At 33.7% G+C, this 22,949-nt stretch overlaps 1 protein-coding gene across 1 annotated transcript; it reads left to right on the top strand.

Moving 5' to 3' along the window:
- Positions 1-21,734: 21,734 nt before the first annotated feature.
- Positions 21,735-22,586, top strand: LOC119644624 (glycine, alanine and asparagine-rich protein-like). Its single transcript, XM_038044249.1, has 2 exons — positions 21,735-21,814; positions 21,890-22,586. The coding sequence occupies exons 1-2, from the start codon at positions 21,781-21,783 to the stop codon at positions 22,351-22,353; spliced, it is 498 nt and encodes a 165-aa protein (XP_037900177.1). The 5' UTR covers positions 21,735-21,780; the 3' UTR covers positions 22,354-22,586.
- The last annotated feature ends 363 nt before the right edge of the window (positions 22,587-22,949 follow it).

Raw genomic sequence — 22,949 nt, forward strand, 5'->3', positions numbered from 1 at the left:
TACATTCTTTATTATTGTCTCATGTCTTCGTTGCTGTAAGCGTAATACAAGAAAATAAGAAGAAAAAAGAAAAAGGAGAAGAAAGAGAAAAAATTTACAACATATGTGAACTGAGGAAAGGCAACAATTGAAAAGTAAGAAATTTGTTTTGCTTTATTTTGCTTCTTTCCCTTCTATTTGGTATTTTTATTTATTTTAAGTTTTACGAGTTTTATTTCACGTACGAAATAATTATAGCGCTGGGACGTGATAAGAATACAACACCATCTTGCAAATTCACGTACGACGCCCTTAGATGCGTTCTTGCCAGCTTTTGCATTTCTTGAAATTTCCAACCAGCCTTAATATAAATTAGGCTGCGTTTTCTCTCTTTCTCTCTCTCTCACGCGCTCATTCCTTCTTCCTTGCCTGTACGTACAAAAGTAAGTATGGATGCGCGTGGTACACGTATTTAGGCCTTCCATTAAAACTAAAGACTATCAGAGCGGAGAGGAAAGTACTGGAAGCAAAAATGTGTAGCAAAGTTTTTTATAAAAATCCAACAACATATGCGTTACCAAAGTTTTTGAGCATAATTTGTACAACACTGATACACCCGAAGAAGCGAAAGACATGTCAGAGATAATAAATAAAAACCTAGAATTTCTTAAATAATTTTTTCTGCAAAAATGTTGACAACCAACATGTATTCGCCAGCCTTACAAAATGAAGCAAAGATGAAAGTAAAAACAGAAATAAGAAAAAGAAAGAAGAAAAAAAGTAAACAACCGCAAAAATCCAGATAATTAGATGACTTTACAACTTCAGTTTGTCATAAGCCCGTAAGTTCTCCCATAACTTAGGAAACTATTTTTATAGGCAACATATGCCCAAAAGTTCCAGGTGTTTTTCTTTCATCTTACTTATGCCGAATTATCTATTTCTTTCCCTCTCCCTTTCACTCTCTCTTTCTCTCACTCTCTCTCTCTCTCTCTCTCTCTCTCTCTCTCTCTCTCTCTCTCTCTTTCTCTTTCTCTTTCTCTCTCTCTCTCACTCTTTCTCTTTCTCTCTTTGCTCTCTCTCATTCGGTGTCGTTTTTCCCAAAACACTTTTTACTCAACTTTGCCAACAAGTATGATATCCACGGCTAAGTCCGACATAGCAAACTTTTCCTTACCCTCACATCTCGGGTAGAATGTTAAATTTATAAAATATTTGTAACGCTTAGGCACACTGTTAAGAGGATCGAAGAACTGGAAATATTCTTTCTCGGCACGAAGAGACTTAATTATGACTAATTGTCGGCTTGTTTCCTAATGTACGATAATTCCGCCTCAAAAAGGTTAGTTTAATCAGTAAAGTTACTTTTCACTATCATCATCAGATTAGTCCGGACCATCCGCTAAAGTAGTAAAATTTCCCCGTAAAGTTACCTGAATTCAATTTTTTCTATAATATTAATGGTCTGCGTCTTCGCTATCCGATGCTCACTATGTTAGCTCGTCTAAGCTTATTATATGCCGTAACCATCAAAAAATTCGGTCCAAATCAAATATGATTTCTTTCTTGGTTTTTTTTTTTTTTTTTATTTTTTTTTCTTTTTTTATAAATAAGAAAATATTTCATCCAAAGCAGTATAAGCGGAGAGTAGAAAAAAGTGTAGCATATTTTCAGATGCCAAACACATGTTAAGCTGAAAATTAAAACCATAAGTGAAGAAGAATTACACAGGACCTTAAAAGTCTCATATGCTAGCACTTGCACGCGCACTCTTCACATAAATAGTGTGTATATAAATACATACAATAAATATATCAACGAATATATGCGAATGATGTTAATGTAGAAAAATTATAGTGAAAACCAACACGTCTCTGGGACGTGTCGCAATTTAAAAGCTCAAATATCTACATAATCCGGGATAATGCTTTCCATCTCCAGATCATGCTATGCTATATTGACACCTACACAAATGAGAATATAAATGACGTTGTATTTGTTTTTCCTTTGTATTGAAATATATTATTAAAGTAATTCCTTAACAGCAAAACAACAATGAAATCTAAGCGGCTATTCTCCTTTCAATTAAAAACGTATGATGATGAAGTAAATGTTAAAGTTCATAAGACAAAAGCAAAAAAATTGTTGTGGAAGCCTTGCCATACCGCCTATAGGCAAAGCCATGGTTCTTTAGCATGTAATTTAAAAAAATTGACAAATTGTTTATATATTATGTAGCATTGCTTGCGATTTCTCTGCTTTTGCTATAGCGTAGAAGACTTCTAGTGCCTGCTGATGAATAGAAAAAAAAAGAAAAATTTCATTAATATTTTCTATTCGGCTATAAAAGACTGGTCAAGATCTTTTGTGTTGCCTATTATAAAGAAGAAGATTAATTTATTTCACCGTAAGGGTGTGGCATTTAATAAACGCTTTCTCACCATAGCTACAGTCTAAAAATGAAAAGCTGTCAATCCGTCATATGCTTTGCTTTTCAATGAATTTTTGTATTCAAGATTTCTTTAAACGCCTGTAAGAGGAAACAACGCAAGAACATAAACCAACTTCTGGTAAGAACATTAAGAGCCAACGTCTTTTACGCCGCAGTGAAAGATTGCTGTTTAACGGCTTCAAACATGTGAGGATCAAAATTGACGATACCCTGAACGTAAACTATTCTTAGGCGTCATTAGGCAGTTGAAATCTACGCACTTCCCTTCTACTAACGCGTAAATCGATAATAAGGACACTAATCGTAAGAGTACATACCGTTCGAAAACCAAAAATAGCTGACTTTAAATGGCTTATCATTTGGTTGACGAAGCCATTCAGCCATTAGTATGAGACGAGGGGGAACGAAAGTTCTCCATTGCCATCATCGACAAGTGCTGAGTGCATATAGGAATCGATTGAAACTATTGCTGCGACTATAATTGTAAGTCTATGCGCTTAAAGCTCAAGTAACTGCAATGTTCGGCCGCAAATTGCGGCAACTTTTGAACACGCCAGGCGAAAGCTGAAGCAAGTTTAATGTTTAGAAAATACAAAATTTCTTGTGGGTTTTAATAGCTGGCAAACAGAGTTTAGGAGATTTAGAAGTTTTTATTCTGACACTCATTGATAGTCGATTCCTAACGTGATCCGTGTTATCGAAAACTAACCACGGACTCTAATGAAAATGTCCATTTTTTTGCCAAGTAGTGGAAGGTATCATTTTACGTTAATGTAAAAGAATGTTTTGATTTTTAAGGTCGCATCAAAAGACTTTTCACAATATAAGATTTTTAGTATGGTGTACTCTTTTATAAAATATTACTCGTGACTTTCAAGGGAAGTCAGCAATAGTACGCTAGGGGTACTCTCCTCTTCATTACAGCACAAGTTTTTCTGCTGAGAAGCAAAGAGATTCAGGTCTGTATATATATATATTCACCTCGAATCTTAAATATTAGACGATCTGAAGCTTCTATTGGCCTTTATTCTGTTGCGTAGTGCCAAGTCTTAGAATGCTTGCTTGCAAAAGTGATAATCAAGAAAACAAAAAGCAATGAAAAGAAAATTCTCCTTTCACCTTAAGCTAACAAAAATAACAGAGATGTTTGATCCAGAGAAAACATATAATTATGTAAATCAGCCTAAATCCATGCTATCGGTTGTTCAAATTCTAAATTCATGCATGAATGGGCTGCTGCATTACTTTTCATTATGTTCGTGTAAAATGAAAAATAAAAATACAAATAAAATATTACAAAACAGAAGATACATACATAGAGAGAGAAAATATATAAGAAGTGCTTAGATTCCTTGTTTTTGGTTTATCTAAGCATTAATATCTTGTTTTTTAAATTACATTGAAGCTGTGTTCTTGGTGTTTATATTGTTCTTGTTGATATTGCGCTGAATGAGTTGGTTAACGAAATTGAATTACAATTGTAATGTAATTACATTTTCAACAAAAGCACAAAGTGTTCCCGCATACATAATGAAAAGCACTTTACCTCTCACACCTTCAAATGGAATTTTTAGAGCAATTTAGATTCATCGAGCATCGAGTTCCTTTTGCTTTTGTTAGTACGGTATGCTTGTATTTATAGATGGGCCTGTCTTCTGTCTCCTGTTAACTGTGATTAAAATTACATTTAATTAGATTTGCATGAAATTTTTGTTTTTTTGTTTTTTTACCTCTGACATGAAAGAAATTTCAAATAACTTTATGGCTGAATTTAATTAAATTTTCAATATCAGACGTAGACGTTTAAAAAAGTAAAGATAATTACTCAAATTTGAAATAAATAAATATAAATACATACACACACAAACACACAAAACTAAGACTCACAATTTTCAGCTTAGCGACCGCCAGCATGCGTTCATTAATCCCTTTTTATACCGTAACCTATTACCACATAAGATAGCAAGTATCCATACATATATGTACCCTATATAAGCAAGATTAGTGACTTCTAACCACAGTTCGCCCCAGTTACCATTTACCAATACCACTTTTCCTCCAACAATCGTCCGCCGTTTCAGTTTTTCATCTTTAGCTAACCGTTTTCTATATTGTCGCTGAATATGTTATCGCAAGGTAGCATGTGACCACGACACATATATTAAAATCAAAATTTTCCTAAAATATCGCACTACTCGTATTGTCCTTTCAAGCTGTTTGTCTTTATCTCTTATCTTTTTTAAATAGGGCCTGAGCGACGAGCTTCATATACTTAGCTTAGTCTATTTAGAGCTTAGTGATTTCTCTGCAAACCAAATAAATTTCTCAACCGCGGAGTATGTATATAAAAGCTGAAGATTATATTTTCAACCGTTTTGCAATTAAAGTCTTTTAAGCCGGATTGTCATTATACATACCCATAAGAACTGCATTCAAAACCAATCGCTCATCCTATTACAATTCAAACAAAGGCCTTCCTTCTTACAGAGAACGTTCTTTACTTGCAACGGTAGATCATCTCTTGTTTTCTCGTTGAGTTTTTGGAAGAAGAAAAAGAACTTTCGGCATCTGATATAACAATTCTTATGCAAAATTTTCTTTGATTCTGAGCAACAATTTTATTTTGCTGCCCTATCACATATAAAAAATCCAAAACACAATTTTTAGAATTTTTGACTTTTTTACTATCGAAAGGATAAAAATGCTGTTGAAATAATAAAAAAAATTAGCAAATACGTATGGAGAAGATGTGGTGATAGAACGCCAATAGCGACAATATCGATGTTGAAGATGCACCACGTTATGGGAGGACAGGTGAAGGTAATTACGTCCAAAAAGGCATTTATTGGTCCAAATTGACGAATAACACTCTATGACATTCAAACCCAGATGTTCATGGTCATGTTAAGAAAAATTGTCTTCGGTTTTGTGAAAGAAAGGGAGACGAGTTTACGGATAGTCCTTATAATTAAACTTCACCCGACTGACGACACGACCCCTGAATCGTTAGTCAATTAAAAAAAATAAATAAAATTCTCGCTCCAGCTGATAGCCTTAGACGCTGGTGCCTTAAGACTTTAATCTTAGAATTTATTTCTCTGTGTAAATTAATAATAATAATAATAATAATAATAAAAATAATAATAAATTTTTTCCTGTAATTGCGGGAAATAAAGGGAAATATTGAAAATTTTTTTCCATTACATATACATGGGATAGGGAATACAAAACGAAACAAGTCCTTTTATCGATGACATGGTTTAGATTAAATTTTCTCTTTTGCTGTAATTACATATATGAGAGTTATGTAAAAACGAGAAAGCTTGACCATGTAATATATGTAATAAATGATTAAGGATAACAAAAATTTTTTCGCAAGAAACAAGTATGCAAAGAGAGCATTATTATTACTTTTAGCAAATGACTTATTCGGCATAAGAACGAAAAGAAGAAACAAAAAGACAAAGATATAAAGTGAGATGTCTCGTAGTATGCGCAAGTTATCATCGGCATCACAATATTCAAGTTACTCGTAAAAGCGTAAAAGAATTATCCTATGTAAGTTTTTTAAACTTTCAAAAAAAAAACTTCGTAGGAAACTGGTAAACGTTAAACTACTCCTGACTACAATAACGTTATAACGAACCGTTCCTCTGTCGTTTTAAAGTTGCTCGCATCACAACATTACTAATCTATGTTAAGCATTACTGGATAAAAGAACTCTCTATACGATGCTGTAAGGAGGCCTCTGCAAATCTTCATCTATGTCAAATAACGATAGCGGCTCTGGTCTCTTTTCATACTAACAAGGCAGTATAGCACTGCCTCAATACAGCGTAGGGCATCGCAGAGTATACAAGATCTCTCAAGACCCCAATAAATAGACTCAATGTGTACGCTACCAGAGTTCTTGATTTACTCACTTCCTCAACATTTCGTATGAAAGTCCAACTAAAAAAAAACCAAATGTCATTACGGTATAGAAGTAGCAAGCCTTTAACGGACATTAAAACGCTCTGCACAGCCGATTAGAAAAAAATCGATGGTACCAATCGATGCTCGCGGGTTTATATCCCAGTTTGCTGGATCACACTTGGTCGTAGCTACTCTGAGTACTCAGCCGATGAAGACATTGCACTTACCGATGAGGCACAGCCCCCACTAAAGCGGGATTATTGCTTATCTTTATCCCCATTTTCTGGTGATCGACACCGCGTTGCACATATAGAGGACCTCTCCTAAGCGATTGATCATATTAATTATATTTATCTTATAAGACACTGTGGAAGTCTAACGTAGAGGAGTACAGTGGTCTCTTACATTTTACTCTCTAGAGACAACCAAAACTCTCCTGTACAGTGAAGGAAAAAATTTACAAATTTTACATCGAGAATCGCATACGAGCTTATAGCATAGGTTTTCAGTCTCTTGCACACTGTTATTATTATTCCACTTTTGAGCAGTAGTTCAAGAAAATAGGAGGTAAAGTAGACTTTATAGGCGAATGAAAGTAATGTCAGAGTTGTCATTAAGACATCTCAGCTTTCAATAGCAGCTTTCTGTAACGGTTATTGCCAAATTCCAGCCGTTTTCTTTGTGTAGACCATTTCTCTTGACCTAATATATATGTCTGCGCATATTTTCCTATATAAAAATCGAAGTAACAAATCATTGGGCTTTTCACGTCGCATGTTCTAAAATGGAAAAATCGAAAAAAACTCTTTTTTTATTGGCTACAAAAAAGCAGTGGAGTCATTTATTTAATACTTGGATACCTAAGACAAAATTAAAATAAATATTAAAGAAAAAATAATTCAACGGTTAGAAACGCTTGCGTTCTTCTTTAACTTGGAAAGAAAATTAGATGAAAATGCATTAGGGAGACCGGTTACCATTCATATAATATATATTTTCCTTCGCTTGAGATTACTGTTGCCTAGAGATACATAGTTAGAAAGTTATGTTATTCAATGTACGCTTGATTTCATTAATTGTGTCAACAGACAGGAAGAGAGAGAGAGAGAGAGAGAGAGCTATTTTATAATTATGTACACAGTAAGACATCTTACAGAATACAACTGACATAATCTAACAAACCGGCTATAAGCGCATTGTAAACGATTAATCAGAATTTGCAAAGAAAATCTTGTCGACAGCTGGTTAGATAAGTATAGCAAAGAAAACAAAAAAGCATGAAGAAGAAAAAAAAAACAGAGTCTTTGACACATTGAATAAATAAAATTATAGCGAAAAGTATGCTCTACTGAATGTCCACAATTTGGGCCTTAATGTAGGCACGACTTTTTTTTATTAAATACGGTTTAAGCACATTTTGAAAAAAAGATTTTTTTTTGCACTCTCTTGCTTGTCTTCCCGTAGTCTATAAATTGCACAATATATAAACATGAAAGAAGAAGAAGAAAAATATATATTTGTTTCCTGATAAAAGTTTATCAAAGAATGTAATCGATTAGCTGGAATGATTTAGGGCGTTACAATACCATTAACTGACCGCTTCCTAACTAATTAAGGAAGCCAAAATCGAAGGTTTTAAAGTTGATATAACATTGTTCCAAGCTATTATAAGGATTCCTTACGAACTATCTGTCCACCTGTCTGTAATTGCGATTCGTGCCTTTCTTCTTTTCTGTTTTTAATCGCAAATATTACGGCGAAATTCTAAATGTGTTTATATGCATTCATAATTGAGTTCCAAATATTATGTTTGAAAATGAATATGAAATGCCCACATGAACTACCTAATCAATTGAAATAACATGAAACCCAAGAATTATTATGAATATCGATTATTTTTATTTATTATCATGAGATTATAATTAAGTAAACAGAGTTAAAAGGCTAAAAAAAAAACAATTTAACATATTAGGAATCTTCATATATTTACATAAGGTAATGAATATTCATGATTATAACATCAACATCATTGCGCTATTGTTTCAAAACTCTCACGCTATGAAATCCAAGTGAAATGTTGTTTGCATTCACAGAAGATTAGGTTGATTTGAACAAAGTTGTTAATTAATTTCAAGACCAAAAGAAAAGAAGAAGTTCTTTACAAATAGGATCAAATATTTTGATGACCCTGCAAATGACTCATACTCTCTTTTCAATGTAAGATAGAAAACTCAAAAATATGACGAAACACAAAGGACTTCGTAACAAGTTATGGAACCACATACGTTGACACGATGGATTCGCAAGTCAATTACTCACATATATAATTTTTACTATCGCTGACTCTATATAGCACATATCTCCGCTTTGCACACTAAATGATAAAATTTCCGCCCTTTTAATTGCTGCGCATAATGACTTAATTCAATATACAATCTTGATATTAAGGCCATTGTTCTGATTAAACGTTTTTTCTTCTTTTCTTGCGAAAATTTCTCCAGTTTTCGCAGTTGATTATAAAATAAAATAATAACCTTGACCCTGAACTTTATTATAATATAAAATAATAATCTTGACCCTGAACTTTATATATAAATGATTAAATTCAATTATGTGCAAGACAAGGTCTAAGCCGACTTCAACATCACGATTTTGTTGCTTTATTATAAAGGGTTTCTTTCATAAGACGCATGCTTTCATTTGTAAGGTTCAATAAGTTAGTGCCACTACAAGCTTGGGACGAGATTTGGTCGATAGGCAAAACGCGGTTTGATTGTATGTCGCCGATATCAAAAGTTCCTTGTGAACTGAGTCTCATGTGAGCCAAAAATTTGGGAATTTCATGTCAGCCAAAAATTAATGAACCGACCGTGTTACCTACCAGGAGCGCCCATCTTCTATAATTAAAGCTTTACAATGGATAGCATAGATTCAATACTAAGTGAACATTCATTTAATACGACTTTTGATTGAATGTGCGTAAAAGACAGCATAATTTAGTGACGATCTGTCCATAAGAGTACTGCAGCAATTCCATTTCATTTCTCTACAAAATGGGGAGAAGTTCAATTTCAGTATATTCGCATTACCCTAGGAAAACTGTTCGCCTCTTTTACCACTATGAAGAATATCATTGCTGAATGGTTAATTCCGGTTGCTAGAAATGTGTAGAGAAAACAAGAAACAGCCATCGAATTCATTTCAATGGAATAAGCGATCGACTCTTTAAACGCTAAAAGTACCGAATGCAATCGAGAATCTCTATATAGCAACTGAGGGCAATTACTTCGTTTCATGCTTAGAAATAGTTAATGTCTTGTGGGAAAAGTCTTATCAAAATTAATTTGAGGGCATTTAAAGACGTATTTTGAAAAATACGTATAGTGAAAAGGCTTCTAAATCATAGGTGTTTGTTTCGTTTTGGCGTATCGTCCGAATGCATAGAGACTATCACTGGGTGAAGTCTCTCTCTCTCTCTCTCTCTCTCTCTCTCTCGCGCGCGCGCGCTTTTTTCGCATTTCTACGTTTCTATTGTGTTACTGTAGATGGATCCTGCCGTCACTTCTCTCTCAGTCCTCTCTTCAAGAAATAACAATTTTAATCGCTTTTTTCGCATTTCTAGGTTAATAGTAGCTATTGTGTTACTGTAGATGGATCCTGCCGTCACTTCTCTCAAGATCTTTTTTCAATTATGGAATAACAATATATATTACATTATAACAATAACTCGTTTATCAAATGAAACTCAAAATTTTCTTAGTAAATATTGCATATATAAGATTCTTAAAAATTTTTCTACGTAAATCATACCTTATACTAAATCGGATCTAATGCAGTAACCTCTTCTTGTCAAAATATTATCCTTCACCTTTAGGCCAGATTGTATGTAAGTGATTTTCTTAAAGACACCACAGAGCACAATTATTTTGACCTTTACATATGTCCTGTCATTTGTCAAGCGTTTGCGGAATGTCTTGTCTTGTCCGCTTAATACGTAGGGAAACTCACTGTCCGACCATTGTCGGTGATCCAAAAGATGGATAAGCTACATTAGGGGAGAACCAAGAAATGAAAAAAGTTAAACCGAATTTCTATATCGCAATCGTGTGAGGTAATATTTGCGTCTACTATATCATTATCAGAGGTAGTACGTAAGAGATATGTTGAAAGTCAGAACAAGATGCTTTTTTAATATGGCTACTACTGCATATGGCCCATACTGCATATTGCGACAGTTATTGCAATCATCGACTTATTGTCTTTCTAAGCAACGATTCGATTCCTACGACAGGAAAAAGAAAATGGGCGCTTTCACGGATCAAAAGGCCAACTTTTAACGACGACGAATTTTTTTTACTTCAATAAACAATTTATTTTATTTGCGAGCACCCAACACTTAATTGATCTAATATTTTTCATAAGGAGCATAAAAATGGATTCACAAACCACAACAACTTGGGTTACCATAAACTCTGCATACGATGAGTATCAAAGAGTATTGGCAAAGACAATTAAACACTTCTGCATTTATATTTCCGTATAGGTACACATAAAATATATATGTTTCAAGGCGGGTCAAAATCATTAACTACCTATTACAGAAACTTTCAAAGCCGCAAAGATACATATAGTTAAGTACTTTCTTTAGCGGATAGCTATAGGTCAAGTATGAGTCCATGATTTATCGAAAAAAGACCACAATAGCTAAAATGGCGTAAGTTACAGTCTAAGCGCAAAATGCAATAAAATATTTTTGTAATTTATCTGCAGCGTTTACAAAAGTTAAACGCAAAAATAATCCTGCTCGTTACAATGACACGCCCCCTATTAAGTAAACATTTGCAATAATCATAATTTCGTTTGCGATACGAGATGTACCAGATGTGCCAGATATCAACGCTGAAGTGAGTATAACTTGCCTCTACTTCTTTTAATTATAACACCTAAAATTAGGCAATAACTTTATTCATATACCATCTAATTGTAGATGTGACACTTGCTTATAGTTTAGATTAGTGAATAATTTTAACTTGAAACTTGATTCAAATTGATTTGTGTTTCTTTAAAAAATTCTTAAAAATAAAGCTTTCGTTGGGCCATAAAATTTTCATCATTCAGTGTTTTCTCTAATATATTGCACGTCGCCAACAAACATATATATACATAGTCTACATAAAAGACATAGTCCTTCAGAAAGGCCCATACTGCAAATTTAAGGAGGATTTTATTTTTTTATTTTGTTTTTTTTCTTAATATATACTTTATATATATTTAATTTATACTTTAATTTATACTTTAAAAAATTATTACCTAAAATAAGCTTCTTTCACTAAAATTTTGGGTTTCTCTCCACGCCTCCACGTTTACGTCAAACAAATCTCTACTGGGAAGTTGCAAGCTAATGTCTTTTCGCATGATTTTTAGCTACTCTGATACACTGAAAGGTATTTCAAGAACGTGTTTATGTCTATGTAGAAGCATTTCCAAACAAAAATACGTTGGCTTCATCAAGACGAGCGCTGAGTAGATATAAGGCTTGGAGCGATTCGAATGGTTTCAGCGTTTCTGAGGAAAAACTAACAGTTATAGCAGATATAGCAAGAGATGGCAGAGGTGTCGTGGTGCTGGGCTTTGAAATTGGAAGTAAACGGAAAGCGATAATACCAATTTCCCTATGCGAAAACAACATGTGTGTATCACATTCCCAAACTAGAAACAATCTTTTCTCCGAATACGATTTCTCGAAACGAGCCACGGGAAATTTTCCACAACTTTCATTTCTTTCATTTGAATTGTTAAGGATATACTAACAGTAATATTTTTTACCGCCGCACGTGGGGAATTTGTCGTAAGTTAATTTAAAGCGATCAAGTTTTGTAGCCAAATAGCTAAGGAGCCCAGCTATCGCTTGATCGACATATTCGGATTCGGCATTCGGTAAGCTAGACTTTACTTTAATTACGATTGATGTGTGTTCGTAATTGTAATGAGTGTTCACTTTGCAAAAGCACATCACCTCCCACACTGCCGACTATCCACTACATTTTTCGTCTCATTTCTTTCTGAACGTTACTGGGTTATGCTTATAGCGAATATCGACTGCTGGTCATAAAAAAAAGTAAAAACAATCCCACACAACTCAATATTTTCAAAATCCATTATGTGTATTCCGCTATGTACCCGCGAGAACGTATATTAAATATTTCTTTTCTTTTTTTGGATTCAAATTTGGCCCAAAAAAATGCATGGACCAGCGAGTCCCGAGATCGGCTCTGCTATTGCCATTTTGCAATATTTAAATAAAAAATATTTCTTTATTTTTGTAATTAAGTATATGCGTAATGGAGTTACCGAATATCATTATTGTAGCAACTTTTCTTTCATTCTTTAAGAATAACGAAAAACTTCTTCTGCTTCTCTATTTTAGGCAGGGAAAATTCTATAATTTTACCCCTCCAGACTATTACACGTGTTAATAAGTATTGACATAAATATGAAAAGTTTTATGTTTTATGTTAATATGATTTGATTAAAATTATTGTACAGCAAGTTACGATTAATTTCTTTTTATTCCGTCCTGCCGCACCTCAATCGAAAAAGCATCCCCTATTTTCGCAAAACTAATCAAAATGATGTTAAATTGTTGCTATAGCAAACTTTTTTGCTCCTCTACTCATATTATTATTATTATTATTATTAGCTTCGTTTTTTGTCTACTGCGTAGTAACGGCATGCATGAGCTTTCCTGCTATAATCTTCTGAGACTCCCTGTGGCTGTAATTTCATCAGAAAGTTGTTGTTAATTTGTGGCCAGTTGTAAAACGCTTTTACATTCGGTTTAGTTTAATTTTTTCTGGTAGTTTTTCAAGAGGATTAAAACTTTAACTTTTAATCAGGGATATATTTTCTCGTTTTACTCTTTTAATTTTTGCAGTTTTCGCTATTTTTTTAATTTTTTTTTTTTTTTTTTTTTTTTTTTTTTTTTAGATTTTTATTTTATTTTATTTTTTGTCTTTGTCCACACAATTTTATGCGCTATGAAAAGTTTATCTAATTGTTAAAATATTCCTGATAATTAGTAATCTGTTTGTTGCAAAGTTGTACCTTAATATACTTACTTATGCGCTGAGAAGGGATATTTTAAAAAAGAATTAAAATTAATTTATGGAAAAGTTTATTGAAAGGAATAGAGAAAACACGTTAAACATAGTTTATTGCTTGGTAAGTTAAAGTTCATTTTTTTTTTATTTTAAAAATTGCTTATCACTTTTCAATGAAGAAGAAAAAAAAAAATGAAAAAATCCAAAAATATATTTTGAAATCTTCTTCAGATTTGGATGAAACTTATTTAAGGTTTAGAAAAAGCAATATGCTCGAATGCAGCTGCCGTGGAAGAAACCACCATGCATTAATCCCTATAACGGGGCTTTCACTCGAAATCGATGTGATTCGAATCAATGTTTCTTATATAACTTTATTCCTGCTACCCTTTATTGTAATCAATATTTCTACATTAAAAAAGCTTGTCCGCTTCGAAACAATTAAAAATTAAAGAATTGAAAAAGAAAAAACAAAAACAAAAAATTGGAACTGTACGATTTTGCATGCATTAAACTGCTAGTACTGCTCCAAAGTGAGAAACCAAGTTTGATATTTACATTTGACAGATCTTAGTCCAGTAGGCAATTTGAACTTAATTCATTAAATTTTTGTCAACGGCGCGAGCAAGGCATGCGTAAAGAAACTGGGTCAGCACTTTCTAATATACGTCGTTAGTTTCGCCATGGCAATCGTTTGGGGTCAGAATTGGACTGTTTCAGACAATTTCTATCTTTAGGCAATGATTTTCAATGCAATCGATTGAGATAACTCGATGGTTGCAATGCAATTATGAGACATCGTATGTGTCCGACACTTACGCGAGCAACTTAACAATTGTAATTGATTGTATTCGCATAGATTCACAGGAAATCTAATCTCTATCAGAATCGATCTAACTGCCTTAAACTCAGCTATATCGAAGATACATTGTTGTGCCCATACGTTATTTTCAAAGTGCTTCACTCAAAAATTTCTTATTGTTATGAAAAAATTTCATGAAATAGTTCTTGTAGGAAAGAAAACATATCTATTCAGATTTTTGAGATGATCCGATATTGAAATTCGCAAATATCATCGTCACAGCCGATACAATATGATCGAGATTTTAGCCAAAGAATGTCAATATGTATATTTATATGAACTTAGAAAATGCTAATCTGCGCTCCATTTGCGTCTGCCTCGAACGACATATAATTAAATAATTTGCAAAAGCTTTATTATGGTAATTATATATTTTCAACAATTTCTACAAATTTTCAATATATAAGAGCGTTTTGTTATTTCTTTCAATTCTTTCAACTTTTAGTTCTGATCTGCCTCAATTAATATTGATTGGCTTCCCTTTGTTAAATAACAAAGACTTTTTCTCATATTAAGTCGTTTGAATAGACATGAACCCTTCTTTAGTTAAGGAACTGCGACACGAGTATACGATATTCAATTCTTTAGAAATAATATTCTGCCCTGATTCATGTTCATATGCAAAAACTTTACGGTAAACGTCAAAGCGACTCCATGCAAATATATTGAAGCACTTAGATACAATAAAGTTAAAATTTCCTGTTAAGTTTTTTTAAATCGTTGCAGGCACATCATCATCATCATCATCATCATCATCATCATCATCATACAACACTCATGTAGAGTGTAATACAATCACTTGAATGTGTCTCTCTATCCCCTTCGATAATAAACATACAATGAATGTACACAAGTTTTCACAATTTCTCAAACACTTAAACTTTTCCAACAACAAAATGTATTGATTTTACAATACCACAAAATACTAAAACGCTTTTTTATTTAATCATCGATAGTAAAGAACAACAACAACGTAATCATCATCATCATCATCATCATCATCATCGTGAGATTGTCGAGATGAAAGATTTTCACTAAAATAAGAATTTCATGTTACCCCACATCAGTATGCATAATGGCAAGGATCTAATAACAAAAAATTCAAAATATTCTTCAACGGTCGGACAGAAGGTTGCGTTTAACATTTACTACACAACACGTGCCAGACAACAATAACATCAATTGCTCTCTTTCTTCTCGCACTCTCTCTCTCTCCTTTAAATACTAACCAAATACTATAGTCTTTCCTTCTGTTAGCTCTTTATTCATTGATTACTTTAACAGCAGCAGCAATTACATTGATGTTGCTGCATTTTGATATAACGATATGTTTGTGTATGTACGTATATATTTATATGTATTACTCTATCTTCTTCATCGCGTTATGCCTTGGTATGTGCGTGTGTCAATTGATGAATAAATTTTAAATTATTTATGCGACACACATATGATGTATGCGAGAGCGATAGAGAGCCAGACAAAGAAAGAGAGAGAAAGAGATAAAATTAAGGGGATCAAATAAGGAAGAGGAAGGACACACTACACTGAAGAAAGATAACGTTAGTGGTGTAGTAAACGAAACCACAAAATTCTTTTATAAGTCATTGTTAAGCGGAAAAGTTTGCAGACAAATAGAGGAAAACATGAAAAGAAAAACAGCAGAAATATTCGTTTGACTTAATGGTAAAAGAGCGAAAAGGAAAATTAAAGAAAAAAAAAAAAACTTCAAAAATGCAAGAGATTAGAGACTTTTCAAAGTAAAATAAATAAGCAAAAAAAACAAAAAAAAGAAGTGAGTTTGAATCGAATATTTTTGTGTACGTGCCCGTTATTAACTTACTTATGATATTTAACACCATTCGATTGATATATACCGTATCGTAGTTATCTTATATCGTATATAGTGTCATAAAAAGCTAACATCTCTAGATACATGTCTTCTATATCTCTTCATCTTTTCCTATAATTTGTTCATCGAGTTCGTCGTCGTAACTTCAATAGTTTGCTATGAAATGATTGACGCCTCTATTCATTTACCTATATATACATATGTTATAATATATACGCATTACATCATATTGAAAATACTCTGCGATTTTTTCCGCGGGATGGCATTAATGCCTGCATATCGGACAACACTCTCACCTGATTGGAATTTTGTAACCAGTAGAACAAGATCGGTTCGCAAGCTATCAGGAAATAGCGGAGGCATAAAACATCAACTACATGGCAGTTTTGAATCATTTGTACACAGTAAACTTTTCAATACAACTCATTATATATCCGCATGAGTAGTCGAGTAGACAAAGCATTGCGACTAATAACTCGTTGGCTGGGGGTTGAAATCTCAAGTGCGGTAGGGTTTTCAATGCAGGTGAAGCCTAGGATCCAAGTTATCCGGCAGCCTTTTAAAACCATACTTTGGAAATTTATTTACAAAATATATAGGTAACGTTTCCAATGAGTTGCAAATATTGATAGGAGAATCTACTAATTTTATGCTCCGGTGGGTGTAAAATGACTTAAAATGAAGTAAAAGAAAATACGAAATAAAAGTTAGTAAAATTAATAATTATGCAAATGAGAGACAAAAGTATGTTGGACAGAATGAAAATGTAAAAAAAAAAACAATTTATATTAAAATGAAATAAAATCTAAAAATGAAGCCAAGCATTGTCGACAATGTTTCGTCAAACGGGAGAAGTCATCGATAAACTTTTCTAACGATATATATCTTTTATGGATCTTTTACGGATAACTAACTAATCATTTTTATAAAAACGGTCCCCCTACAAAACTATGATCGAAAAAAAAGCGAAAAGTCTCTGTTCTACGTTGTCTGGAATTGTAATCTGTAACATCTTCCGAAATGTAAGGCAAACGACAGTTGTCGGACATGAAACCGTGAATGTGATCTTTTGCTAACGTTAGTTGCAATCATCAAGTGATTTAACCAAGTATTTGAATTAATTATGTAAAGAGGGTTTTTTTCTTCCTTTAAAGCGTTAATTTTAATGAACTTAGCGTGGAAGAGTAAATATTTCCAAAAGGTCACTGTCATGGATATCCACGATGCTTGGCACGTTTGTAGCTATACTGTATATGCCGCTGGACTTTTTCTAAGCGCCCCCAGCGTTTCATTTATGGTCACTGTTTATTTTAGAAAATTCTTTTTATGCATTTACTCATTTCCTTGTTATCTCCTTCGTCTCCTACAATTCAGCCATTGATACCCATTGTGCAGAGAAATGTCATGGTTTACCATATTGGTTCTCGAAATGATAAAATTAGTTTCCCACATTCCACTCAGGAAGCGCTTTCATTTGACACTGTAACAACTAAAGGAATTACTAAGGGAGCACATCTCGCTACGTCGCTTGTCACGCCCCTTGTCATTCACAATACGCAGAAAAATTCGACAGAACTATTTTGTGTTATCATTGGAATCAGACTGAAGTGACCGCACGGAACATCTATCGCGAATTTTAATGCAGACACGACATGCATCTTAGAAGAAAGCTTTTACTAACGAAAATTACATATTGAATTAATTCTTCTAAGGCGCAGCGCCGATCTCAGTGAACAATTATTTAATTTATTAAAAGTATGTCGAGTGATTGCACGACTTTGGACTTGTTTTTGCCAAAACTTGAACATATTTTTCTTATAATAAAATTTCAACTAAGTTAAAGCATACATATGAGCTCGGAAGACGACATAGTTCCTGTTGAGCGATAGTGGGCGTTTCAATCGCATTAGCTGTTGACAGTAAAAAGTGAAAGAAATCGTGTGAATATAGGAGAGTAGCTTAATATGCATGATTCCCTTCCAATCAAGGCAACGTTTTACGTTCCATTATTCCCGACTTGGCTCTATTTGGGCAAAATTTTCGGTTTTCGACCATGATTGTTTTCGCATATTGGTATCCTATCGCACGTTATCAGTACCTTCAAAATGGGCCGATTCCCTGTCGTTTCAGCAGGTGCTCACAGATGGAGATTCGGTCCCTTAAGTTTTCCGTTTTTATGGAAAAGCATATGATGCGCATCTCCCGAGCTTTCTTTTATATCCAATCTTATGCAAACGGCTCGACCAGAGAGTGTTTGAGAGAGCGTCTCTTTAATAACGCAATTGACCGAGCGAGCTGTTAATGTGGTGTTAATTTTCATCAAGCATCTCCGCTATAAATGCAGCCTGCGAGCCCTTTGCTTGCAAAAGTGATACTTTTTTCTCTTTTTTAAAAAACGCCAGCAATTAATAAAGACCGCATTAATATCTTTAATCGCTTACATTAATCAGCATAAATGACCATAAACCAACAATAATTGTGCAAACTTTATGTTCAGTTAATTTATGTATAATTTAGGGGAACTTTTTGATGTTTTAGAGCATAATGCAGTTAAAGTTAATCACTTTCTATACTCAGCGCCAGCACTCAGCTGCGAAAATGTTTACAATGCATAGAATTATGCATCAAATTTTCTATAAAATTTTGCATTAGAGACTTTGCTTCCCATCGAGTACACGGTAAAGGGCCGCAGAGATGCACACAATTTTCTTTTCATCTCTTTTCATTTTTTGCTCTCTCTCTCTCTCGTTCTCTCTCTTTTTTTTTTTTTTTGGTTAAAGTATTTGTTTTATCGAATCATATTGAATTACGACAACGGAGCGTTTGTTGTTTTGCACTTAAATGTCCGATTATTGTCAAGTTGGATCTTCAAAAGCGAAATTTCTTTAACTTAAGGTAAAACTAATTTAATTAAATGTTTTTTGCGACATTTCTTTTAATTACATGAAGTTTCTACACAACATAAATAAACTTCGGTGTAAACTGAGCGAATACAATCTCAATTAATGCAATAACCAATAGTTTGAGACGATTGTCTACACGATTGAAATACTCTTTATTCATTTATAGGAGTCTCCGGCCCGATGAACCAACCAGTCTTACGAAAATGTTTATCAATCTATCCCTTAATTATGCTGTACGTGTGACGATCGTAGAAAATAAAAGGCGGCAAGCTTTTAATTTATATAATTTAGTCAGTCATAGGAGATTTCCAGCTACAATGAATCTTTTCCCGTCAAATCGGAGTCCTACCGCAATGTGTACGGCCTGTCCTTGCCTACATCATCAATTTCAGATCTCACGAGTGTTCCGGGAAAATTCGTTTGCGAAACGCAAACCCTTAGCAAGTAACGATAGGTTTCTATTGATTGGCTTCTTGGTCCTGACCAGAATTGTCTTCTTCAAAACGAAACTGAACCATATTAAAAACATCAGAATGCTGCCGCTTGCTTAAAAGACGTTTCTCTCGAATAAGTTTCCAATCGCCGGCTTATGCACATTTCAACGAACATCTTCGCACATGACTAAACGGTTTACAGACAAGTTTTAAAGGAATCGTTCTTCACAAAAGACACTCATGTATGTGAGTGCCATCAAAAGCCATACACACCGTGTATGTATTCCCAATCAGGAGAAAGAAAAAAAAATTGTATTCGTGGGCCATCTGCTGTCCTTAGAAATTCGCAATAAATAATTTGTAGCTATTACGCTTATTGTAGGATAAATTGGAATTAATGAAGGTCTGCGACAAAATCATCTCACCTAACATATTACGAAGCTCATAAAGGCATCGGTTCATGTGAAATGGAGTTCGCTCCTGTTCTGTTGGTGCAAGAGCGGGCACTTGCTTTTGGCGATTAAGAACTAAAGCAGAATGTGGGAGCATTTGGTTTAGTTAAGCCAAAGTGTACCATAAAAATCGGGCATCACATAATTTTGCAATCAATCTCAAGATATCGCATTTATAATGCCTGGCCAAGCGTTAATGCATTCATTTATTGTTCAATCAGGTCGATATTGGAATGCCTTCCCACAGGCATTGACATGATCGATGAGTCCAAAAATGCCATTAGAAAGAAATCGTATGTAGCAACTACTAATTATAGCCCCGTTTCTTCTTAGATAATATCTCAAGTATATTCAGGTGTATATTTTTTGACCTTCACATGCATATTTTCAATAACCACTGTAACTATGTACAATGGCCTGTAGCTTTATAGTCGCAGCTAAACACTTGGAAAGAAAAAATAACGTATAAAAGAATTATATTTAGCTTTGCTGGAATCCGTTATATTCATCGCATTCATTTCACAAATGAAATCTTGTTTCCTTACAATATTGAATAGGCGTGGTCGATGTTTTCGTTTTTTATATTGCATAGAATACACATACAATATTCATTGTATGTGTTTGTTTGCTTTGCTGAAGACTAAAGAGATGTCCTCAGTTTTCTTTGACCGATTTTGCCAATTTTCAGTGCCAGCTTGTCTCCAATTTCCTCGTTAGATTATAAATCGATATTTTCATCTTTATGGCTGCGAAAATGTTAATTTCAGACATTCGTAGAGTTGATCAGACGGACAATGGGAATTCCTAAATTGTTTGAAAATTGAATATTGATCAAGAATGTGTACACTTTAAGTAATGCCAGAAGCCCTAGGTGGCGCAAGTGTTTTCACAAAATGCATATAACTTCAAGATCTGAATGGAGGAGGAAACAAAGTAATGGCTTAACAATGGGACTAAACTTGGAAGAGAAATGCGGCGGGCCCGCACAAGCTATCAAATATTTTGTAAGAAAATAAGAATTAACTGCATTTAAGCTTCGGTTAGTGTTCAGTTGTTAGTGTTCATTGTTTACCGATTCTCCCCAAAGTGTACACTGAGCAGTTTTCTCACTTTTTAGGCCGTAAGACCATAACTATTTTTATAATATACTTTACGATTCTTTCCGAACGTGTTAAGTATTGATCAATTTAAAGTCATTGTCTCAATATCGCTGAAGTTTGCTTAAAAAGAGAAAGACAATAAACTTAATTATGAAAAAAGGTGCATCGGTAAAGAGATTAAAATTTTCCCTAAGAAATATTGTAAATATATTTATATTCTAAGGATTGCTTTTATCTATGAGAGGATTACTTATAACGCAAAGTTTACTCGTACAGTAAAGACGTACGAATACATAGTAACCTAATCCATGGATTGTAATTGCGATCAGTAACATCGATCGATATAAACTATCGTAATTCGATATTAAGAATATCATCTGACATATATCAAAAATATAATTTCCAAATTAAAATATTTGAACGACTATCTTAGGCTCTTATCATAACCTTCGCAATGTTAAACACTAAAATGTGATAAAAAAAAATATATGTTTTTAAGATTTTAAACTATTACTACTATTACCACCACACTATCTGTATATTTTTAGATTTAGGCTATATTTGCTTTCGTTAAATAGCTTTTATCACTATTCTTATTATGTTTACATATAATTTGCAAATGTCTCAAAGGAATTATTGCGGGAACAAATTAGTATAAATATGAAAAGAAATTCAAGCTAAAACATCAGTTGATTAACTTACCTCATCGACTAACAAGCGCAATATATCTAATCATGAAACAATTTGTTATCCTTTGTGCTGTTGTTGGTAAGATTCACAAAAAAAATCAATTATTTAAAACGCATAGGCGTTAATAATAAGTAAATTTAAATTTTTTGACAGCGGTTTCTATGCTTTATTTGGCACAAGCCGAGGAATCGGTAGCAATGGAGGAACGTGGATTCTTTGGTAAAAAAAATAGTGGTACATCCTATCAAGGCAGTGGCGGTGGATGCGTAAATAACGGATGTAATGGAAAATCTTGTGGAGGATATTCAAGGTCTAGAAGCTGTGGCGGATGCAGCTCTTGTTCGGGCGGATGCAACTCTTGTTCGGGCGGATATAATAGCGGATGTCGCGGCGGTGAACGAATCACTATTAAATCGATAAACAACAATACAAATGGAGATCCTGGAAATTCCAATGGAACTGGTATTCCAGGCCCACCAGGTCCCCCAGGTGCTCAAGGTGCTCAAGGTGCTCAAGGTGCTCAAGGTATTGCAGGTTTACCAGGTCCAGCAGGAAATAATGGAAATAATGGAAATGGAAATAATGGAAATGGAAATGGAGGCGCAGCCGGAGCATAAGCTAATGAAAGTGAAGCAAGTAATCAAAGATGAGTAGTGCGTCAAAATTGATGTCCTGGATATTGAGATGGTTGATATATAGAAATTCTAATAACTAACACCTTATGAAACCAGCAAACCATAAATTTAAGAAACTTTTTGTCAAATCTGATTATTTCCATCAATATTTGTTCATTGAAACTATCCATAATTTGTCCAATATTTCTTTAATCTGAATAAAGTATTACAAAGCATACGTTGTCTTCTTATTAAAAAAGTCTAATATTTTGCTCAGGGAGAATGACGAAATTCCTCCTTTATTCATCACGATATTGTCTTTGTAAGACCCGGCAATATGCATTTATATATTTCAATGGCATGGGACCAAGGCCCTTAGGAAACTATTGTTCTTGATTTTTTCTCTATATATAGTCTTTTTAATCGACAGTTTACTTAAATGCAATAACTTGCTTTCCTAAATTTTGTTTTCTACTTGAGCTATAATTTTCATTGTAATGAAAATCCATAAATAATATTGCTGAGAAAAACAATAACATTCCAAATAAGCAGAAAACATAACAAAATGTGTTTTATTTGCTTAGTGAAGCAATTACTTT

Source organism: Glossina fuscipes, unplaced genomic scaffold, assembly GCF_014805625.2.
Source record: "Glossina fuscipes isolate IAEA_lab_2018 unplaced genomic scaffold, Yale_Gfus_2 0, whole genome shotgun sequence".
NCBI lineage: Eukaryota > Metazoa > Arthropoda > Insecta > Diptera > Glossinidae > Glossina > Glossina fuscipes.

Coding starts and splice junctions, on each gene's coding strand:
- LOC119644624 (XM_038044249.1), top strand. CDS start 21,781: ATGAAACAATTTGTTATCCTTTGTGCTGTTGTTG. Junction 21,815..21,889: donor TATCCTTTGTGCTGTTGTTG/GTAAGATTCACA, acceptor ATTTTTTGACAG/CGGTTTCTATGCTTTATTTG.